Source organism: Alosa alosa, chromosome 19 (assembly GCF_017589495.1).
Source record: "Alosa alosa isolate M-15738 ecotype Scorff River chromosome 19, AALO_Geno_1.1, whole genome shotgun sequence".
NCBI lineage: Eukaryota > Metazoa > Chordata > Actinopteri > Clupeiformes > Clupeidae > Alosa > Alosa alosa.
In genome coordinates, this window is record NC_063207.1 from 23,423,176 (window position 1) to 23,437,580 (window position 14,405).

The window sequence follows — 14,405 nt, forward strand, 5'->3', positions numbered from 1 at the left end:
GAGGGTAAGCACTTTCCCAATGTCTCCAGCTATCACTCTGTCTCCGAACTGTGTGTGTGTGTGTGTTTGTGTTTGTGTATGTAAGAGAGAGAGAGAGAGTTTGTGTGTATAAGAGAGAGAGAGTATGTGTGTGCGTATGTGTGTGTAAGAGAGAGAGAGTGTGTGTTTCTGGGTGTGTGTATGTGTGTGTGTGAAATGACTGAGGGTAAGCATTTTCCTAATGTTTCCAGCTAACACTCGGTCTCTAAACTGAAAGCGGAGCTGCTGTAGATCTGTTACTGTAAACAGTATAAATATCAGGCAGTGGACACTCTGCTGTTTCACTCCAGATGTAAGGAGAAGTGTAGAGTGTGTACTATATGCTCTGAGCAGGACAACGTTCCTGTTCTTAAACAGTTTACTCCTGTATTCAGCAGACACAGTTCAATAGTGCATCATCTGCCACAGGTGGTGTTGGAAGTACGAGTAAGATGCACCAATCACACTAATACAGTACCTTTACCCATGCATTATTCTGAACAATGATCCATCATTGAACAAGGTCCCTCTCATTCACTTGTAGTTCCTGTTGTGCTCCAGCATGAAGTGGTTGATCACTGTAGCTGCCTCTTTGGCAGTGGTGAGCTGTGCCAGCCTCTCACTGGAGGACCTGGAGTTCCAAGCATGGAAACTCAAGTTTGGTGAGACAGCTGATGACTTTATGCTTTGAATTTATTGGCACGCGCATTTCTGTGTTACTCTGATGTAGGCAGAATTTACATGGATTGCACACTGTATTCTTTGTGTATACTCAAAAAACACATTTATGTTTAGCCTGGCAGTAATGATGATTCTCCATAATTTCTCTACAGAAAAATCCTACAACTCCTTTGAGGAGGAGGTCCAACGTAAACTTGTCTGGCTCTCCACCCGCCGCAGGGTCCTGGCCCACAACATCCTGGCTGACCAGGGCATCAAGACCTACCGCATGGGCATGAACCAATTCTCCGACATGGTAGACAAAATTCACCCTGACCAAAGACAAATCATGATTGCACAGTTAATTATCGACAACCAATGTACAGCAAGATAGGACAATTAACTTACACTTGGGATCAATTTCCTCACCCTCCAAACTGCTGAACCTTGTTAGTATGTTATTCATTTATCCATTCATTTTCCTCTTCAACAGAACAACCAAGAATACAATCAGGCTATCCTCTTGTCTCACTTCAATCGCTCCAATGCCAATGCCAATGCCCAAGCCTCATCCCAGAAGCTGGCATTTGCCCCCAGACAGCAAGGGAGCGATGCTGAGCTGCCCGCCTCAGTGGACTGGAGGCAGAAGGGCTGTGTGATGAGGGTGAAAGACCAGCACCAGTGTGGATCCTGTTGGGCTTTTGCTGCAGTAGGTTAACAGGGAAAGTGGAATCATGTTGTGTATGTGTACAGTGTGTGTGTGTGTGTGTGTTAGTGTGTGTGTGTGTGTGTGTGTGTGTTCTCCTCCAGTGCTCTGTCTCCTCTGTGCCTATCTAGATTGCTGTGTTAGAGTCCCACACCTGTATTGAGCACGGCTACCTGCCCTCTCTGAGCGAGCAGCAGCTGCTGGACTGCTCCCGTGCCTATGGGAACCACGGATGCCACGGAGGTTGGGAGACCGCGGCCTTCCAGTATGTCAGTGATAACGGTGGTATAGACACGGACGAGGCCTACCCATATGAAGCAAAGGTAGCTTACTGTGATAACTGGATATATGTTTATAGAGGTGTTCATATGTGTTACAGTTAGGTCATTTGCATATGCATATGTGCATAGGTCCACACAAGTGTCTATTTTCAATTTAGCGTAATTAAAGTTTAGTTTCACTGTAGTTGACGTTGTAAGATACAGCATTTAGCGTAGTTACAGTTTAGTTTCACTGTAGCTGGTGTTGTGAGATATAGCATTTAGCGTAGTTACAATTTAATTTCACTGTAGCTGGTGTTGTAAGATACAGCATTTATCGTAGTTACAGTTTAGTTTCACTCTAGCTGGTGTTGTGAGATACGGCATTTACCATAGTTACAGTTTAGTTTCACTGTAGCTGGTGTTGTGAGATACAGTATCTGCCTGTGTTCTCCCAGTGCCCCTCTGTCATCCAAAGTGGCTTACAGTCCAGATAAGCTATAGGAATTCTCTGGGAGTCTAACTCATGAGCCCTGGTGTTGGTGTTTGAGCCCTGGTGTTCGGATGAGTTGTGTTTGGTGTTGTTGAGAATTAGTTCCAGAAGCCCCTATGAGCTGTGTCGTGTTTGTTTCGATTCCAGCAGTGCTCTGTTTTACTGTTTCCTCCCAGGATGAAATCTGCCGCTTCAAACCGTCTGGTGTTGGCGCCCTCTGCCATGGGCATGTGGAACTGCCGTTTGGAGATGAGGAGGCTCTAAAGGAGACGGTGGCGTTTGTGGGTCCTGTGGCTGTGGCAATCGATGCCGGACAGTCCTCCTTCCAGCACTATGTATCTGGTGAGTCCCAGCACATATTCACGGCAATCTGAGTTAAATGCTTATATGGGAATAGAGCAACCTCAGATGGTTTATACCAAGGCATGCTAGTGTTTTTCAAAGCTCTGAGTGATAAGACACACAACAGTTGGGTGAAATACTAAGATGCTCTGGAAATGATGATAATGAGGATTTGTTGTAAAGTTTTAGACCAGGGATGTATTTTTATAAAAATAGATAAAAAATACAAAAAAAGTAACTTATAAACAAGGGATGAATGCTAGACTGGTTGACAGGTTGATTGTTGTGTTGTCTTTGATTGATTGATTGACAGCTTTTTTTATTGTTAGGTGTCCACTTTGACTCTCACTGCAGCAAGACGATAACAAACCATGTTGTGCTGGTGGTGGGTTATGGAACTGAAGATGGCCAAGACTACTGGCTGGTGAAGAACAGGTAAGCGGCAGCCAGATATATCGTTGGAACTCACGGATGATAGGTAACTGTAGGCTTTTTCAACTTTTTAAAAAATGTATTGTTATTTATAACTAATGTAATGTTCATATTCTCATCATTGCTTTGGACAAAAGCATCTGCAAAATATCATAACCATATCTGCAGCTTGATATACCATTGTAACTCATAATAGATTTGCATGATCAACTATTTGGAAGTGGTAATAAATATATGCAACGATTTCCCATTATGTGTGAAGTTGGGGTGTCCATTGGGGAGATCAAGGCTACATCAAGTTGTCCAGGAACCAGAACAACCAGTGTGGCGTCGCCTCTTATGGAACTTACCCGCAAGTCTGAAGATGAAGTGGTGGATGAGACAGGATAAGGCTTTCCTGTCCTAATCACACAGTCCTGCTCTGTTTCAGGCTTTCATCAGCTTCATGTGATTTCTGAGGTTTCCGACAACATAGGCCCACAGATGGTAGTTTTGTTTTCGAGGCAAGAAAAGGGGAAATGTGAAATTCCATTTGTCTTGTCATTTTCTTTCAGTGTTTACACTTTGTGTCATGTATTTAATCTGCATCTGCAGTAGTCATTTACATGTGGTAGTGAACATTACAGCTACAGTGTATAATTAAGGAAATTAATTAGCAGAAACAGAATATATGAATCAATTTGTTTTCATTACCTTAGAATGAGCCCTTTACATCTACATGAGATCCGGCAGGCTACTCCATGGAGAAATCTTGTTACGGTAGCCCAGAATTCAGCAAACTCACCTGAGGCTACACGCTCTAGTTTTAAGAATCCATTATTAACAGTGCTTGTCAGAACAATATTAGAAGTCTGTTGAATAGTTGAATGTTTGCTAGTTTGTATTTTTAAACCATTTATTGACTGTTTGTTAACAGTTCCTGTACACAATCATTCACTTTCAAACAATAAGCAATTTCAAATAACTACAGATCAGATCCGCTACCCGATCTGGCAAATGCCAGATCTGCCAGATCGGGTAGCGGATCTGATCTGTAGTTCGATGGAATGAGACATAAGAAACTACAAATTTGACTTGCATCTGATGTCGCAAATACATCATACTGTACAAAATATTCTACCTTGTCTGTGGACATGTTATTTGCAAAGCCGGTGCTGGATAAACAAATAGTGTGCTTGCAACAGAGGGAATGTTCTTTGGTCTTGCTTTAAACACAGAAATGAAATAGCCTGTGAAATGTCATGCTAAATATGAAGTTATTTGAAATTGCTTATTGTTTGAAAGTGAATGATACATAGTGCGGTTATAGCAGATAGAGGGTCGCGAAGCGAATGCAGAATTGCCGTTCACCCTGTTACGAGTTGATGAACCACTGAAACGATTTTGGAAACATTATTTTAAGGTACAAAAAACTCTTTGGTGTTGCTTTAAGCTTTGAAATTGAAATGTCAGTCATTCATTGCAGAGAACATCATTTACATACAGACACACACGAGGGGTGTGTAACAAGTTACTGAAGAACAGAACCTTTGATGTTTTGGCATGGCGGCAAAGTCCCCCTAGTGGTCACCACTGGGTTTTTCATGAGGTCACATAACTCCACAGCCCTGCTCCTGTAGATCCTTCATCTCAACATATGAATCAGAAAAGTGCAAAATGAGTAATCAGTGAACAGGCCACACTAGTCACACTCACATTCACAGCCCACTTTTAACTGCTGCTCAACTGATTATAATTACACATAAAAAGAAAAGAACAAAAACATTCTTATTTAATGAAACATACATTATTTCACTGTTTCATGCCTTATCTTTTTCTAGCTTATAGTATGAACCGTGCAGTTCCACTACCTGCAGTGCAGCCATGCAAGGCATTTTGGCCAAGATGCTAAACGTGCCATTTGTTTGGTAATTGTTTGGCACTAAGTGCAAAAGGCTCTATACTTTTTTGTCATGTGGCTACAGTTCTGGATCTGCATAAATAAACAACTTTAGCTGTCACTTCACTTCAAGTTCCACAAAGTATGTTGTTATGCACATGATACATGCCCATGAAGGACAGGTGTGATATATACAGTATGGAAAATGTAATAAATGTATTTTTTAGGGCTGTCAAAATAACTGATTAATTTCGATTAATTAATTTGAGAAAAAATAACTGATTAAAAAAATTAGTGCAGATTAATCGATTCCGTATGACCTTTGACCCCGAGCCGTTCTAGTCAGTAAAAATTAGACTGTAAAATGAAGGAGAGAAGAAAACGTGCTGCCTGGATCATTGATTGGAACATTTACTTTTAAAAAATGGCCTGAAAATGTCTGCAGCAAGGAATGTGCATATCACTGGAGTTCATCAACTCTATAGTCTTATAATCAACTCTAGGGGGGCAGCCGTGGCCTACTGGTTAGCACTCTGGACTTGTAACCGGAGGGTTGCCAGTTCGAGCTCAGACCAGTGGGCCACGGCTGAAGTGCCCTTGAGCAAGGCACCTAACCCCTCACTGCTCCCCGAGCACTGCTGTTGATGCAGGCAGCTCACTGCGCCGGGATTAGGGTGTGCTTCACCTCACTGTGTGTACACTGTGTGCTGCGTGTGTTTCACTAATTCACAGATTGGGTTAAATGCAGAGACCAAATTTCCCTCACGGGATCAAAAGAGAATATATACTTATACTTAGTCGCACATCAATGCAAAGAAATAAGTGTTGACATTGAGGGGAGTATTTATTCATTTTCATTGTGTCCCCTAGGTTATATTTGTGGCCTGAAATGCTTTGTATGTGAAAAAAAAACTTCTTCCCGAAGCACATTTGAATTTCTTTCCTCAGCATATTAGGTCATATCATAGATTATTATGGAAATTATTTGAACAGTGAAAATAATAATAAAAGAGTTTTTTAACTTTAATGTCACTAATGTTGATTATCCAATGATTTATTTGAATTTAAATATTTAAAATACTTTCACAGCAAAAATTATATATGCGATTAATTTAGATTACACAGAGTATGTAATTAATAAGATTAATTATTTGAATCGATTGACAGCCCTAGTATTTTTCCACAGACAGTAAAAGAAATACAGCCAGCCACCCCATAGGACTTCAGCAGAGACAAGTGAAGCCAATTGGGTGAAGCCTTATTGTACTGCGCATCCTCAGTGTCAGTTGAGTGACAACACCTGACGTTAAGCAACGGACTGAAACACAATAAGTCATCTAGCCTGGTGGTAGAGAATTGTGCACAGTGGTCCGAGTTTGAGTGCAGCTTTTGGTAGGCCTATAGGTGATTTGTTACAACGTAGTGCCAACCCACCAAAGCACTTCATTGTTTTTCCCTCAATGCTTTCCTAAATAGCTGTGGACTTTCCCTTTGACTGCCTTCTAGTTGCTTATCCAGAGACACGGTTCTTCTCTCATGTGCGACTGTAACTCGCATGTTTATGACATCATTTTAGCATTGGTTGTGAAAAAAAGTTTATTACGGAGCCATGAAGTGAGATAGGAGGTTATGGTGCCTGTCACACAGTGTTGTAATTCTCGGGAAATAGAAATGGTTATAAAGGCTGAAAACGCTTCAGATCTTAGTTCAGAAAGTTATTCACTGTTAAAGCGACGCCAAAATGAACAGGGGTCAATGGAACGCTATACTCCAGGTGAAGCCTTATTAGCCTCAGAGCCTCCCATTAGTCCATGAGCCACAGGCCCAAAAAGGAGCGTGTCACTAGCACTTGGGGGGCAAATTCTCACTATATTTTTCTGAAAGCTACATATCTCTGGAGTATAAAATGGTATGATAGCAAGTTGGATCTTGTAGCTTTGTGGCTGTACAGGCCTTCAAAGTTGACCTCTGATTTGAAAAAAGGAAATTCCGCCTATTGGCGTTTTTTTGTTAAACCACTCATAAGAGCCCAGAAAATAATCTAAACCTCATTATTACTGATGCATATGTGGTGTTTGATGTTGGAATACATATTTTGAATCATTATGTGATTTTGCCCTTCATTTTGGTTGATAAAATTCAAGATTTATGTGTAATAATGAGCAAATCTAAGTTTTCAGAGACACAACGTGTTGCAGCACTAATTGAAATGCCCACTACCTCATTAATCAATGTGTGGGGTGAACAGTCTGTGGTTGGGGTGAGAACAGTCTTTGATGATGCGCGCCTTACGCAAGCATCGCTTGCCCTGGATGGCCTCGATGGAGGGGAGTGAGGAACCGGTGATGTGTTGGGCAGTTTTCACCACCCTCTGCAGTGCTTTCCGGTGTGGGCAGAGCAGTTGCCATACCAAACTGTGACACAGTTGGTGAGGATGCTCTCGATGTTGCAGCAGTAGACGTTCACCAGGATCTGAGAAGACAGATGGACCTCAGAAAGAAGAGACGCTGGTGAGCCTTTTTGATTAGGGTAGAGGTGTTGAGGGTCCAAGAGAGGTCATCAGAGATGTGGACACCCAGAAACTTGAAGCTGGTGACATGCTCCACCTCAGCCCTGTTGATGAGAATGGGTGTGTGTGTGCTAGCTTTAGACTTCCTGAAGTCCACAATGAGCTCTTTGGTCTTCTTGGTGTTGAGAGCCAGGTTGTTATCAGTGCACCACGATGTTCGGTGCTGGACCTCCTCCCTGTAGGCCGTCTCATCGTTATTGCTGTTGAGCCCAATCACCGTAGTGTCATCTGCAAACTTAACAATGGTGTTAGAGCCATGTACAGGTGTGCAGTCGTAGGTGAAGAGGGAGTAGAGGAGAGGGCTCAGCACACATCCCTGTGGTAAACGATGGTTGAGGAGGTGCGATTATCCAGAATCCATAAATTTGGTTTTTCTTTTATCACATACCGTAAAACTTCAAATAATCGCCGGGCGTGGCTACAGGTTTGGGTTAAAGGCCGGTCTCCAGTAGAGGCCTGGTCTGTTTTTTAGTTTCGGGTTGTATTTAATCTTCTAAAACCCGTCAGATCGTCTGTTTAAAGATTCGCAATGACACGAACCCGTTACAGAAAGGAGGTTACAGCAGTGTGAATTAGATGTTGCACGTCGTTACAAGCCGTCACAAAGCATTCACATGTCTGGTCACAGTTGCAAGGTTTTAGAATGTTGCATCAAGTTGCTGCTCATCTCGTTGCGAATCTTGGGTGTGATTTGGGCTTAAGTATGGCGCAGACTGCGCACGTTATGATTAGATGGCATTAAAAGACTGCGGTCGGGAAAAGCTAGAGTTCCAAAATGTATAACTTTTTTCCAATATGAACTATGCCTATATGTCCGACTTCGTCATCGTTAAACTCATCCCTTGTGTTTAAAATTTGCTGATAGGCCGATGGTAAGCTTGTTTTTATGCTGGCAACAAAACCAGAACGGTTCGCGAACGTTATTCTTTATTCTAAATGCCATGGCGATAAAGAGAAAGAAGTCAGAAAAGGAATTTACCTTAGACTAGGCTATATCAGAGCCCGTCTACGGACATTCTCTGGCTATATAAACTACTGAAATAGGTTAATGATGTAAAGTCAAGTGCGCTTCTATGGGACTGGTGTGTGCGCGCACAGTTTTTATTGATGAGTCGGAGTGGCAAGTGCTGCGCATAGTTGCAGTGGAATGTGGCTGCCCAGGGCATTATAAAACTTCTCACTCTTAGACCTACTCATACACGGCGGTGAAATGGCGTATTTAGCTGTCTAAATTCGAATCATATGCTGGGGGAGAAATCGTCGGACATCCATGATTATTTTGTTATTCAGCACCCCTGGTCAAAAATATGTTCCCACGCGCCTGGAAGTAGGCTATGATTTGAATGTACTGTTGTCAAATTTGGCAAATACAAAACGGGAGAAACAATATGGTTCATGCTCTCTCATGCTGTTTCATTCGTGCCGAAAAGGAGGGAGAATGAAACATTTAGCACGTTCCACTTTTGCATAAATAATTCCTGAACGGTTTTGGTCAGGGCTGATAATGCAACTGTTTTTGACAAAGGACCGATATAGGCTATTTGCTAGTGATATGAGCTTTCAGTGTGATACGATCTCTTTGTAGATTACATTTAATTAAAATGTGTTTCATTTGTTCTGGCTATGCTATTTGGATCTTAGTCAAGTCAAGTCAAGTTTATTTATATAGCGCATTTCATACACACGGGTCATACAATGTGCTTTACATAAACAAAACCAAACAATAATAACAAATACGGAGTGTCTAGCCTTGGCCACACAACTGGGCTATTCACACCCTGTTACATAACAACAAAAACATGTTGCTCGCGTGCCCAAAAAACATGGCCGACATTCGTTTTTTCGTCAGCAGAAAGTGAAGAATTCTGAACGGTTTCAGCACTAATATCTGTTTAAATTAAAGTTGAGATGGAAAAGTTGTGTTTTATTTTCATAATCTTTGTTCAGTGAACACATACAACCGTCAGTTTGTTACCCACACAGCAGTAGACTCCTAGGCGGATCCGCCTTCAAGTCGCCAAACCCGCGTGACTGTCGCGTTCGTTTTGGTGCCGCACAGAGGATCAGCTCCGCCTCCAGGCGGCCTTGTAAATTCTACTGTCAAACAGCGGATCCTGAGTGGACCCATGTCGTATCCGCGGGCGCGGATGCGCCTTTACTCTGTAACGGTTGAACATGACTGTACACCAAGAGCCAAGAAGAGTCATACTAGTGGATATTTTCTTTGCTGGGACACGGTTGCCCTGAACCCTCTCGAGTAAGTGATATTTATTAATATATTGCGATATTCACAATAGCTAAACATTGGCCTTTGTGGTTTTATAATCATCATGTTTATTGATTGTAATGACGTTGTTTGATATTAGGACTAACGTTAACGTTAGTGCAACCAGAGACATTTGTCATTTTGTGCAACAGTTTGTGCAAAGTTAACGTTATTGTTAGCTGTGATGCTCATATGAGTCTGTAGCCTATCTGATTTAAAATGGGATAGCAATTTCGGCAGAATATGTTATGGTAGTGTGATTTAAAAAACACACATTGTTATTTAACATTAGTCTGGTCTTGTCTGTTTTAATGTGTCGCTGTTGTCCATATAGTGCTACTATGCTAGCGGCATATAGCTGCTAGCTAGCATGCTGCTAGGCTTAATTGCATAAGTTATTGCTAATGTCTATTAGTGCTATACATATATTGAAATCACGTTTATGATGCAAACCTTGATTAAGGTGATACTGGCACTGGTATTTCAGTCAATGAAGTCAGTGAAGCACTCGTCTGCTATGATAGCTACCTACAACTTTAGCATGTTGACTCACTGATAATGGTTTAGCCCTAGCCTCTAGCTAGCTGTGCATTAACGTTTGCATTTTGCCAAGTTTGGTCTCATACGTAACTTTAGTGTCTATCTGCCATTTTTGTAATGAAATCCTCGGCATTTTAATCACTGTTTAAGTCGGTTCAGACAACTATTGGCATCTGTTTGTGATTTATTATGCTAACGTAACTTAACTGTATGGAACTTAGTCCCCATCTTCTATTTTGTTTGTTCTGCAGCGTCAACTTTTATCGGCTGGATTCTAGCATCTAACGTTACAATTGCCTCTGTTGGGTTTGCTTGATCAAGTAAGATACTTTCCGGGTTGTTAAAATGTAATGTGAACACATTCCCGTAGCATTCCAAAATAGACCAGAGATGCTTGTACTACATGTATATTTGGAAATTTTGGGATTGCAATAACCATAATGATATCATTATGTAACAGCCATCGTTTCGGGGACTCTGATGACAGTGAAGAGCCAGAAAATGGTGACTTTGCATCTCTGAGGTACCTTCCAACTCGCCTGGTATATCAGTTGAAGCCTCAAGCCCAAGCCAATTGCACTGGCAAAGTAAGTAATAATCTCTTAACATTGAAATAACTAAATCATAATATTAATATTAGAGATATGGTTAACATTCTTAGTGCTAAAGACATTCCCCTCTCTTTGTATCTATTCCTCCAGCTCCACCATCTTGCCGAGTGCCAGGCAGCCGAGTCACTACCCCTCAACCTGGAGAAAACTGTTAAGGTAAAGACTGATCTCTGAAATAATATTGAATACAGTGGCCCCATCTATATTAACACAGCAGTAATCACTCCATTTCAGATCAACAGATTGCATCTGCATTACCATCTCAGATTTTCTGCATACTTTATCCATTACTTTCAAAATCTCAGCCAAATATTTTGTCAGTTAAAACATCTGCATTCATGCAATATTGCCTGAAAAGTTAATTCATTATTATCAGATTGTATTGAAACACATTGATTTCAATGTCAATCCATTCATGGAGTTGATATAGATAGTGCATACCAAAATATTGAAACATACAAATTCATGTCCAGCATGACCAGAGATTTGTTTTTGTTTGCCATTGTTTGGCCCTGTAGCTCTCAGCCTACCATGGTTAACAGATCACAACCATTTATCTCCCTTAGCACCTCATCATAGGGCAGGACCGCAACACTCTTCACCACCTCAACTCCCTGCACCTGCATTTAACATACGGAGAGTTACTCAAGGTAGGGACTGATCTCTGAAATATTAGTGAATAGAAAGGCCCCATGTGTATTATCAGTCATGGTTAAAAGATAACTACCATTTAATACAATTTTTTTCCCCCCTCTCGCACACCGCCCACCTCACTATGGGCCAGGAACGGCAGTCCCTCCTCACCTCCCTCCACCCCCACACTAGCCCTCAACGTGCAGCGAACAGAGGAGCTTTGTAAGTCATGTTAATTTTTAAATTTAATCTCCTTAATACCTATCTCATATATTGTATTGTGTAAGCATACTTGGCTTTGGATGCTACATACCATAAACATAAACATATCTGTCTGTTTGATTACAGGTGCTGTGAGGAAAAACATGGTGACACGGTCTGCCACGGACACTGAGGTCACCAAACACGCAATCAGGTGTTTCAACCGGCGGTGGATCGGACAACGAGGAGATGTGTTCCGCCTCCATCCACACAAATGGAGTAATAGGAGAAATAAGCATTAAACAATCTTTTTAATGAACTTCTTGTCATTCACCAGTTTTTCATTTTCTGATATTTTAGCTGTGCATAGCGCAGTATTTCATTGAAGTTGTAGCCTATTAGATAAAATATTTCATGTCTGCACTGACCTAGGCCTATAAAGCACTAAATTAGGTTTTGACCACAAAATGAATGTAAAGTAATGTAGGCTACTTAACAAAAACAGAATAGCTTATAACCTGTAACTTTCCATAAATGTCCATTTTATATTTCCATTGAGTAGTGACCACGTTTGTACAGTAAATTGATGTCTTGACTTAAACCTTTTCTGTTAGGTTTATTGACAGTATTGTTAAGTTAAAAATACGAGGCAATGCAGATTAATCGTAGGCCTATATTGCTGTAGTAGCCTAGCTAGGCCTAGTGATAGTTTTACTTTTATCCTATAGTTGCCTAGTTTTATCCTACAGCAAGAACAGAAGGAATTTTGAAATAATACATTTTTAGATAAACGGGTCCAAAACGGACCCGGGCCAGATGAGCCTTTGAGTCCGTTGCGGGTCCGCGGCGGATGTATGTATCAATTTGCGGATCCCAAACGGACCCGCCGCGGAGGTAAGGTTTTAATCGCGGATGCAGAGTGGATGCAGTGCGGAGCCACGGCGGGTCCACGATCCGCCTTCGTAGCGGATCCGTTCCTGAGAGCATCTGGAGTCCGATACGGGTCTGTTTCGCGCATACTCTGCTAATTGTACCAGGGGTGCAAATAGCCTAACCCTAACAAATAAAAGCATAGAAGGGCAATATAGTCAAAGAATAGTTAAAAGGTAAAGATCATAATAAAAAGAAAACATAAAACACAAGGTAAAATCATTTAAAAACAAAGAATAATTAGTAAGCAAAAACAAAGGCAAAAGTAGTAAAAAAAGTAATAAAAGACAAGGTAGAATAATTATCAAGGCAGATTCAGAATTTGTAACTTGGCACAGTTAGCAGAAAGCATCTGAGAACAGTTTGGTCTTAAGTCTAGATTTAAAACTGGCTACAGTTGGGGCCTTTTTGATGTCATCCGAAAGTTGGTTCCACAGCTGAGCCGCATAGCAGCTAAAAGCTGCTTCACCATGTTTAGTTCTAACTGTAGGTTTTACTAGCAGGTTTTTCATCTGGGACCTGAGAGGACGAGAAGCTGTGTACTGCTGAAGCATGTCTGACAAGTATTTAGGTCCTGCTCCATTTACTGATTTATAAACAAGCAATAGTGCTTTAAAGTCAATTCTGTGACTTACTGGAAGCCAGTGCAAGGACTTAAGAATTGGAGTTTAATAGTCTTTTTAGGAAGGCCTGTGAACAGTCCATTGCAGTAAGCAACCCTGCTGGAGATAAATGCATGAATGAGTTTTTCAGTCATGTTTTGACATCAGCCCTCTGAGTTTGGCAATATTTTTGAGGTGGTAAAAAGCTGATTTAGTTATCGCTTTCCTTTTTACCAAATATAATTACTTCAGTTTTTTCTTTGTTCAGCTGAAGAACATTTTGAGAAATCCAGGTGTTGATTTGTTCTATGCACTGACACATAGATTCAAGAGGACCATAGTCATTTGGTGATAGAGCTAAGTAAATTTGTGTGTCATCTGCATAGCTATGATATGAAATCAAATTATTTTGAATGATTTGTCCAAGTGGGAGCATATAGAGGTTGAATAATAGTGGCCCCAAGATCGACCCCTGGGGAACACCACAGGTCAAGGACGTTGGTGTTGAGGTACAGTTTCCGATGGCAACAAAGAAGCTCCTTTCTTGTAGATATGATTTTAGCCAGCTGATAACTATGCCTGTAAATCCAACCCAGTGTTCTAGTCTGTGTAGTAAAATATTGTGATCAACAGTGTCAAATGCTGCACTAAGGTCCAGTAGCACTAGGACTGATGTTTTACCTGAATCTGTGTTGAGGCGTATGTCATTGGAAACTTTAATGAGAGCTGTTTCAGTGCTGTGATTTGCCCGAAAACCAGACTGAAAGTAATCAAAATACCCATTTGATGTTAGGAAGGTGGTTAATTGATTAAAGACTACTTTTTCAATAATTTTGCCAATAAAAGGTAGATTGGATATGGGCCTGTAATTGTTTAGCATGGAGGCATCCAGGTTATTCTTCTTGAGAAGTGGCTTTACAACAGCTGTTTTCAGTGACTTAGGAAAAGTGCCAGACAGCAGTGATACATTTACAATTTGAAGGACATCCGCCGCTATGAGGTGAAAAACAGTTTTAAAGAAATTGGTAGGCATAGTGTGTAAGACACATGTGGAAGAGCTGAGATTCTGTACCGTTTTTTTCAAGTGTTTCGTAGTCTATTAAGCTGAACTCTGACATCAAGTTTAGTTTCCCTCTGTTTGTTGCTGGAAGTTCAGGTTGTTGAATTTGTAATTGAGCAGATATGTTGAGTCTGATTTTGTCAATTTTACCTTTTAAAAAAGATGAAAACTCATTGCATTTATTAGTTGAGAGAAGTTCAGGT

At 41.0% G+C, this 14,405-nt stretch overlaps 1 protein-coding gene and 2 long non-coding RNA genes across 3 annotated transcripts; all 3 read left to right on the forward strand.

The window, feature by feature from the left end:
- The first annotated feature begins 580 nt into the window (after positions 1 to 580).
- On the forward strand, positions 581 to 3,273 carry LOC125283837 (procathepsin L-like). Its single transcript, XM_048227300.1, has 7 exons — positions 581 to 680; positions 852 to 994; positions 1,172 to 1,387; positions 1,516 to 1,707; positions 2,314 to 2,479; positions 2,809 to 2,914; positions 3,174 to 3,273. The coding sequence occupies exons 1-7, from the start codon at positions 581 to 583 to the stop codon at positions 3,271 to 3,273; spliced, it is 1,023 nt and encodes a 340-aa protein (XP_048083257.1).
- Positions 3,274 to 9,698: 6,425 nt separating this feature from the next.
- LOC125284517 lies at positions 9,699 to 11,001 on the forward strand. Its single transcript, XR_007191888.1, has 4 exons — positions 9,699 to 9,876; positions 10,417 to 10,485; positions 10,626 to 10,752; positions 10,867 to 11,001. It is a non-coding gene; the product is annotated as an uncharacterized LOC125284517 (long non-coding RNA).
- A 372-nt stretch (positions 11,002 to 11,373) lies between these two features.
- Positions 11,374 to 11,861, forward strand: LOC125284516. Its single transcript, XR_007191887.1, has 3 exons — positions 11,374 to 11,426; positions 11,561 to 11,631; positions 11,758 to 11,861. It is a non-coding gene; the product is annotated as an uncharacterized LOC125284516 (long non-coding RNA).
- Positions 11,862 to 14,405: the final 2,544 nt, after the last annotated feature.